Here is a 9,495-nt window from a genome sequence, read left to right on the forward strand (position 1 = left end):
TTGCTGCAGCAGGCTCTATACATGGTATAGATGTGCCATATTACAAGCAGACTAGAGGGACCCCCCAGGCACTATATTTAAAGGAATTTTTCATTTTTATTGTTATTTTTAATTTTGACAGTTTTACTTTAAGCATCAGTAAATCACTGCTCATTTAAAAATTATGTTTTTTACAAACTTTTTTTCAATGATACATGTCCCCCAGAGCAGTACCTGGACCCCGATAACCATTGTATGCCCAATCACTAGCATATAAGCCATACAATTGGGCACTTTTGATTTTTTCAGTTTGGGTCCCAATGGGGTTCGTTATTCGGTTCCAAAGCCAGAGCCCCACAAGGCTACTCATTAGAACATGCAAATTCCATGCAAATACTGTAGCTTCCTACTTAAATTAAACCCAGTACCCCCTACATCAAAGTAATATTGCTGATCATTGAGCCACTGCACTATGATTAATAAAATCTTTTTTTTCTGATACATAACAAATGTGTCCCAATTTTAATTTTGCTGTATGCTATATCAGGTCAGTTGACATGAACTGCATTATAGGATGTAAATTCTATGAAACAGAGGGAACGTGAATTAAACTGGAATTAAATCACTTGTCACTGGACATATACATCTCTGTCTTTTCATTGAATTATAGATTTTCAGATTTAAATGGCAGCCTTTTAAACATACTGTATGAAATACAAGGAGCATATCCTGGCTGACAGCTACCAGAATGTAGATCTGCTGTTAGAAGGTGAGTCACGCTATGAGAAAATATTGATGGAGTGCACACTGGCATGGCCATGGGTGTGTATCATGCATAGTAAATTTTCCATTTTATTCTGACTAGTAGCTATGACACGCCTTTTACCTGGGACATAATGGTATGTGAAGCAATATATAACATCATTACTTCCAACATCTTCTCTGATGATCCTGTAACCAGCAGGGATCTGTTACAGTTTACTTTATATTTTCTTTACTTTTAAAGAGTATAACCATGCTTAAAGAGCTAAGTGCAGGTTTCTGTCTTAAGGCCTTTCTAGCTGAGCTGATAGCAACGTTCGTGTTTGTCTTTGTTGGCCTGGGTTCAACTCTATCATGGTCGCTGGGCATCCCAACTGTTCTTCAAATAGCCTTCACCTTTGGCTTGGGCATAGGCACTATGGTACAAGCAGTAGGTCACATAAGTGGGGCCCATATTAATCCAGCTGTTAGCATAGCCCTCCTAGTTGGTGCTCGAATCTCACTAGTTCAGACCTTTTTCTATATCATAGCTCAGATGTTAGGTGCAGTTATAGGAGCAGCTTTACTTTCCGAGTTTGTCTCACCAGAAATCAAAGGAGGTTTTGGAGTTAATCAGGTAAGTTTCTGTTACAAATGACTAAACTGTTATTGTTAAAATGCCAGTATTGGATGTAATACCTGGTTTTTTTACATCGTTATTGATGCCATGCCTTATTGAGAGCAACTTATTTTGGCAAATGACAGTGTATATACATTATTCATATTGCATTTTTATGAATACATACTGGGAATGTTACCAGGCTTTGAGATTATTTTGTTTTATGTGTTAGGTATGTAAAATTATGTATACTAGCTACAGCACTAAATCACATGGCCCTCAAGCAAACAGACAAAGAAAAATTAACAATGTGTAATTTTGGGAGGAACCTATTAATTAAAGACAGTTTAAAATCTATTTGTGCAATCTCTCTTAAATTAAACCTTTATAGTTTAACTCACGTTAGTTGTTAAAGTATATTAGATCCAGCACATATTAAAGTATGTAAAATACATGAAAACTAATCAGCTATTAATGTATTATTGTCATTGAACAGCCAAGCAACAATGTGACCTCTGGACAAGCCCTGGCCATTGAGATTTTCCTGACATTCCAACTGGTCCTCTGCATCTTTGCCTCAACAGACAGTCAGAGGTCAGATAACGTTGGGTCCCCAGCCATATCCATTGGACTTTCTGTGGTTTTAGGACACTTACTTGGGGTATGTAATCAATCAGAGCTTTGTGTTTTGTAAAATAATAATTGTGAAAAAAAATGATTGAAGTATGCATTGCAATTGATATGGTCAGCCAAGCCATGTACCACTCTGCTGCTGCTTAAACTCTATTGTAAAGAAATCCTGATCTGAAGTGCCATCCAAAATTTATACTTCCAGAAGTATTGATTTCATGTGCCCACACCAGCACCCAGTGGTTTCTCCAGCTGGCCCCCTCTATCCTGTATTGAAGTGGAGGACACCTGAAAGAATCACTAAGCACTACAGGTGACACAGCACTTTGACAGGTACAGAAGTGTCAGCTTTGGAAGATACTTCATTGTATTATTTTGGGTTATAAGCTCATAGAGCAGCAACACCAGCAAAGTCACAGAGTCGCATTAACATGTTAATGTAATTTAAAGAGTATTTATGGTCAAAATGTAAAGTCATATATTTACTTCCACACAAATTCCAATTATTTCTAGCCTACTCCTAATAATCTGAATGATCTTGAAGTCTGTAAACTTACTTTGTGAGTGAAAATCCCTGCATGAAGTCTAAGTAGCCAGGAAAGAGAGGGCAGTGAGCGTGTGACTGCCCCCCCCCCCCATGCTCTACAAGACTAAGCCACATGCCTTTCAACATTGGAGGGGTACTTTGCAAGAGGGGTGTCAAAGCCTCCCTTCTTGCAAGGCACGTTTGGACTAATGTAGAGGGTCAAGGACCTCTTCACCACATGCAATGTCCCAAGAAACATTTGGGGGTACTATACGGAGTCTAATAGTGGAAATTGGAGGCCCCCATTATAAGTGGACCCTTAGATATCAACCCCCTCCCAGGGGAATGAAGACAGGGGTACATTAGTCCGCTTATGCCCATTTCCATAGAGTTAAATGTAAATAAACGCACACACCCTGATAGAAGTCCTTTAATTACAATGCAATAAATGCTTTTATTAATGTTCCCAATGTAATCCAGCATCAATCATATTGTCCACTGATGTAATCGACATGTGTTTTAGCATCCAGCCATGTAAGCGCATTGTCAGTCATAGCAACTATACATTTGTAGTGTCAAGTCATTTAGCGATGGTAGTGTGACTTGTGGTTGTCCAAGATTTACATCTCTGAATGCCTTTACTGATGATGTATTTACTTGCTGGACTTCGTGACTGGTTAGGATTTACATCAAAGGACATAAATAACATTTTTGTTAGTGTGTGTTTATACTGTTTCAATTAAAGAGTTTTAACTGTTTGTGGTAATGGGCAAACGATACTAATGTTCCCCAGTTTCTATTCTCCCATATATCTTGGCACTCCCTACTCTAATGAGGGCTTCCAGGTTCCACTTCAGTCCCCCCCATATTACCCACAAATCCTTCTTGGGGCATTAGATGTGGGGAAGAGGCCCTTGACCCTCAACATTGGGACAAGCGTGCCTTGTGGGGGGTGATAGGCTTTGTTTCCCCCATCCTTGCTAAGTACCCTCCAAATGTTGAAAGACGTTTATCACAGACTGGTACAATAAGGTGGGGGACATGTGCTCTCTGCCATCTTTTTCATGACTACCCAGGCTGCAAGCCTAAATAAGGGTCTTTTTGGAATTTCGGGAAGAACTCATTGCAGACCTTTGCTTCTGAAATTGCTAGTTGCCTGGCCATCTATGGCTTCAATTTCTCCTGAGTTACTGGTCACTGGCCCAGAACAAGCAAGTAAAAAAAGTTATGACCCCGGCCTCACTTCACTGGCTGTATGTATGTTTCAAGTCAGAAGATCAAGCATTACTTCCAGGAAATTATCATTTTCAGAAGGCGGTCAGCAATGGAGGTCTCTATTTTACCCAATACTGGTTTCAGTCAGAAAGTTTATTCAATTTTACTTAAAGTGGTTCTAAAGTCAAATATTTTTTTCTGAATGTGTTCCCTGCATTAAGGTAAAAAATGCCCCCCTACTTTTTACCCTCCCCCCCACATAAAAACGTATCTGAGTCCTACATCGATCCAGCACTGTGCCCAACTGCAGCTCTTCTCTGCCAAATAGGTCAACCTGGCACTGTACAGCTGTGCCAAGATAAAAGAAAGCCAAAGCTCAGAGCAGCTAGGCTATGATCCTTATATTGTACTTCAAGGATTCAATGTTGACTGGACTAAATTTTTAAAAAGGGACTAGGTTTGACAATATACAGTATACTATAGTGAAACCATCAAAATATAATGATAATGCCAAATATATATTTACTCTTTTTACTCATTTATTTTAGATCTATTACACTGGATGTTCCATGAATCCAGCACGTTCTTTTGGTCCTGCACTAATTACAGGGAACTTTGAATACCACTGGGTAAGAATCGGCATTAGGATTTCTTGTCTTTGTATGTTCTATAGAGAGAATATTATGAATACAGTTTCTCCTGTACACTGGCCTGTACTGCATTCAACTTATGACCATACTATTATCAGAGCCCATCAGGAGCCCATCAGTCTCCAAAGAGTAAAACATACATATGGAATTGATGATTTACATGTGATTAATTCCATATGTATGTTTTGCTCTTTGGAGACTGATTTTTATTTACTCATTACCATTTACATATTATTGGTACACATTCACTGTATAATATTTCTAGCGCTACATTTTACACCATCCTTCATTCTGTGACCTGTAGTCCTTCACTAGTTGAAGAGCCATGGACATATATCCTCAGCTCTGAGGGATTTAAGCTGGTACAGTGGGACCTGTAGTCCTTCACTAGTTGGGAGGGGGATTTGTATGATCAGTGGCATCACGAGGGTTGGTGTCACCTCTTCTCCACCAACTATAGTCGCCCCTCAGTATAGATCCTCCTCCACTAAGTATAGACCCCCCTCAATCAGTACAGACCCCCCTCCACCAATTATTATAGTCCTCCGTCAGTACAGACCCCCTCCAAGTATAGCCCCCTCAGTACAGACCTCCCTCCCTCAGTACAGACCCTCCCTCCATCAGGTATAGTCCCCCCTTAGTATAGACCTCCTCCACCAAGTATAGTCCCCCCTCAGTATAGACCCCCACTAAGTATAAACCCCCTCCATCAGTATAGACCCCCCCTCAGTACAGACTACTCCCCTCCTCCATCAGTACAGACCCCCTCAGTACAAACCACCTCCCTCCATCAGTAAAGACCCCCATCAGCACAGACTACCCCCCATCAGTACAGACCCCCCTCAGTACAGACTTCCCCCTTCCATCAGTACAGACCCCCCTCAGTACAGACCACCCCCCCTCCATCAGTACAGACCCCCCTCAGTACAGACCACCCCCTCCATCAGTACAGACCCCCCTCAGTACAGACCACCCTCCTCCATCAGTACAGACCCCCCTCAGTACAGACCACCCCCTCCATTAGTAAAGACCCCACTCAGTACAGACCACCCCCTCCATTAGTAAAGACCCCCTCAGTACGGACAACCCCCTCCTCCATCAGTACAGACCCCCCTCAGTACAGACCACCCCCTCCATCAGTACAGACCCCCTCAGTACAGACCACCCCTCCATTAGTACAGCCTTCCTCAGTACAGACCCCCCTCCATTAGTAACGACCCCCCTCAGTACAGACCACCGCCTCCTCCATCAGTACAGACCCCCTCATTACAGACCACCCCCTCCATCAGTACAGACACCCTCAGTGTAGATCCCCCTCCATTAGTAAAGACCTCCCTTAGAACAGACCACCCCCTCCACCAGTAAAGACCCCCCTCAGTACAGACCCCCCTATCAGTTCAGACTCCCCACTAAGTATAAACCCTCTCCATCAGTATGGACCCCCTTCCTCAGTATAGAGCCCACCTGCACTAACCACAGACCCCCTCTATGAGTACAGACCTCCCCACTGCATCAGTACAGACCACCCCCTTTATCAGTATAGACCCCCCTCAGTACAGACCCCCCCCTTCCTTCAGTATAGCCCCCCCAGTACAGACAACCCCCCTTCTCCATCAGTACAAACCCCCTCCGTACAGACCACCCCCCTCCATCAGTACAGACCCCCCAGTACAGACAACCCCCCTCCATCAGTACAGACCCCCTCAGTACAGACCACCCGCCTCAATCGGTACAGAATCCCCTCAGTACAGACCACCCCCCTCCTCCATCAGTACAGACCCCCTTAGTACAGACCACCCCCTTTCATCAGTACAGACCCTCCTCCATTAGTACATAACCCCTTTCATTAGTAAAGACCCCCCACTTAGTACAGACCTCCCCCTCCATTAGTAAAGACCCCCCCCCACTTCCATGAGTACAGACCCTCCTCAGTACAGACCCCCCTCATTACAGACCATCCCCATCATCAGTACAGACCTCCCTCAGTACAGACAACCCCCTCCATTGGTACCGACCCCCCTCAGTACAGACCAACCCTTCCATCAGTACAGACCCCTCTCAGTACAGACCATCCCTCCATCAGTACAGACCACCCCCATTTATTAGTACAGACCCCCTCAGAACAGACCACCCACCCCCATCAGTACAGACCCACCCTCAGTAAAGACCACCCACCACCATTAGTACTATTAGTATAGACCCCCCTCAGTACAGACCACCCCCCTCTATCAGTATAGACCCCCTCAGTACAGACCACCCCCCTCCATTAGTACAGACCCCCCTCAGTACAGACCACCCCCTCCATCAGTACAGATCCCACTCTGCGCGGAGCTCCGCTCTGAACGCTTGGGCCTCAGGCTCACTCTGTGTCACTCAGGTGATGTGACATCACTGGTTCTAGCAACCAGTGTGCAGTGGCAGAACATAAAAAGGACCTCGGCCAGCGGACTGTTAGTTACATGCGTTGCCCATCTGAGTAAATCAGTGCCGGCTGCGGTGGCCTTTTTTTTGAGGCATCAGATCGTCCCGGTGGCAATTTCCACCCTGCCACTGGGCCCAGTCCACCCCTGGTGCCCATCATGCCATAGACATGTACACTGGTAATACAGGCTCAGTCTAGGTAATGTCTTTTTGTGAATTTATTGCATAAAACAGGAGGGTATTTAGGGGTTTTGGATACTACAAATTGGTTTAAAAAAATCAACTGGGAGACAAACTTCTAGCACAAATCATTATAGCTTCAGACACACATTAAAGACCTACAGTAGGTCTTATTCCCAGTAGCTGACTGCCACCCAACTTCCACATGACACTCTTCAGTAAGGGAGACTAAAGATCATTCTCCAGACCAGAACTCCAGGACAATGCCCTCCAGCAAGAACTCCCCCAGCAATCTTCTCCAGGCCCAGCAGCTGCTGTGGCCCAAACTGCAAATCTTCTCTCACACTAGCTGCCTCCCAGGGGCAGCAGCCCCAGGAGAGGAAAAGAACCCTCTGGACAGGCTGCAAAATATTTATCACCTTCAGCAGCCACCTTCTGGGTGCCCCCTCTCGAAGATTGGCCATGGTCTGATAAATATTCATAACTGGATGATTTATAACCTGCTGTATTTTCTGGAAATTCCCTCAAGAAATAGACAGGAAAAATCAATCATCCATCCTGGGAAATCCTGACCAGTCCATAAAAACAGATCCTTGCTACGATAACTACATTGAAGCAAAACAACAAACAAACTGAATTTAGCTTTAAAGAGGCAGGGCGCTACAAAGCATTGTCAGTACTGCCTGCTGGAGTACAGAACTCTTCTCACTTTTTCTCAGTATTTCTTTGTCAATATTATCCTTACATGAATTTCCCAAATGACCCAAGAAGGGGCAGGACTTGTAGAAAATGGCATGGCATACCCAAACATCAGAAACTAAAGATGGAATAAAAAAACAGACCCATAATAACCAACATCATATTCTTTCGCTCTCCTACACTCTATGCCAAAAGTTTGTGAACACTGACCATCATACCTATATGAACTTGTTGGATGTCCCATTCCAACGGCATATGTATTGATAAGGAGTTGTTCCCCCTTGTGCAGATAAGAGAGCCTCCACTCTTCTGGGAAGGAGTTCCACAAGGTGCTGATGTTGAACAGGAAGACCTGGCTTTAATTGGTGTTCTAATTCATTCAAAATGGGTTAATGAGGTCAGGGCTCTGTGTAAGTTATTAGAGTTCCTCCATGCCAAATTCCTCATACCATGTTTTTTGGAACTGGCTTTCTGCACAGTCATGCTTTCTAAAATGTATTTGTATGTGGTAGCATTAACAGTCCCATTCATTGGCAAGTCCTTAAATGAATGCCTTTTAGGACTGTCCACATGCTTTGGCCATATAGTTGGCAGGATAGTCAGGTGTTCACAAATTTTTGATATATAGTGCATATTGCAAGGCAATAAGGCAATAAGGCAAGAATTAGAGTAGACTCCAAATGTATCCTATGGGGCAAAAGCAAATGTTCTTCTATCACATTGAAAAATCAAAGCTCTTTTATGTGTTAAGGCAGTTACATTTGGAATAACCTATACATTTTTCTTTTTTTTTTTATCCTACTTACAGATTTTTTGGGTGGGGCCTATAACAGGAGCCATACTGGCTTGTCTAGTGTATGACTATTTGTTTGTACCCTACTCAATAAGCTCCAGTGAGAGAATGGAAATACTGCGTGGCAACATACAAGAGAATGAGAAAGAGGAAAGAAGGAAACAATCTGTAGGCCTCAATTCCCTCTACAGCCAATCAAACCACAAAGAAAAAGTGTAACATGAAGCATAAGTAACCTCATCTGGCGCTTTACATGATGGCACTTTCACCATTGGAAAAACGTTGACATGAAATCCCCTTAGGGAGCAACCTGTAAGGACTGAAATATGGCAGCTAACATTGCTGACTTGTTTGTCTTGGACTGTAATGCTTGTTCTCCTTCTCTCTCTTGACCCCAATCAAGTATGTGCATCAAGTGCCCCAGGAGTTCACTGACTTAATGCTTGTGCCAGGTCAGTGACCCAGTAATGAAGTAAGGATACGGATGACAACCTCAAAGCTCGCCCAGCAAGCAAGTCAGCAATCTTTTATTTCCTCCATTTTGCCAGCACATACAGGAAAGTGTTTCTATGAAAACTGAGCTAGTGAAATGTGGAAGTACCACACTTAAAATAAAACTATTACCATGTAAATATATATTTATACATAAACACATGACAGTTTCATGTGTCACAACCTAAAAAAACACATTTAGGGAATGACACATTAATGTTTATATTCTGAATAGCTGGATAAGATAATTAGCAATCAAAGCTAACTGTATATATTACTTTATCAGATTTGCAGTTTTAACGAAGACACAAAAATAGCTGGAAAGGGTCCTATTAAAACAAAAACAAAAAAACACATTGGAATTGGACACAGACACTCTTTAGAAAAGATTGATGTACTTGATTCAAACAGGTACATTAATTTATTGCAAGGCACAATAGTGGGGGACAGTGCTGAGACTGGAATGCCCACACTGGACACTCCTTCCTTAGTGCATGGTTCAGCCTCCGGGTCGCAGAGCGTCTTTGGTTGCTAGAACATTATCACTCGT

The 9,495-nt window shown here is 43.1% G+C and overlaps 1 protein-coding gene across 1 annotated transcript; it reads left to right on the top strand.

The window, feature by feature from the left end:
- Positions 1-919: 919 nt before the first annotated feature.
- Positions 920-9,279, top strand: LOC120928524 (aquaporin-2-like). The gene is made up of 4 exons (XM_040339614.1): positions 920-1,357; positions 1,836-2,000; positions 4,259-4,339; positions 8,469-9,279. Exons 1-4 carry the CDS (start codon positions 995-997, stop codon positions 8,670-8,672), a joined length of 813 nt encoding a protein of 270 aa, XP_040195548.1. The 5' UTR covers positions 920-994; the 3' UTR covers positions 8,673-9,279.
- Positions 9,280-9,495: the final 216 nt, after the last annotated feature.

This window comes from Rana temporaria, chromosome 2 (assembly GCF_905171775.1).
Source record: "Rana temporaria chromosome 2, aRanTem1.1, whole genome shotgun sequence".
In the NCBI taxonomy this organism is placed as follows: Eukaryota; Metazoa; Chordata; class Amphibia; order Anura; family Ranidae; genus Rana; species Rana temporaria.

What these genes read in the sequence shown, in the direction of transcription:
- LOC120928524 (XM_040339614.1), top strand. Translation starts at nt 995, where the DNA reads ATGCTTAAAGAGCTAAGTGCAGGTTTCTGTCTTAAGGCCTTTCTAGCT. An exon ending in GAGGTTTTGGAGTTAATCAG is followed by an intron (nt 1,358 to 1,835) that starts GTAAGTTTCTGT and finishes GTCATTGAACAG; the next exon opens with CCAAGCAACAATGTGACCTC. An exon ending in GGAACTTTGAATACCACTGG is followed by an intron (nt 4,340 to 8,468) that starts GTAAGAATCGGC and finishes TCCTACTTACAG; the next exon opens with ATTTTTTGGGTGGGGCCTAT.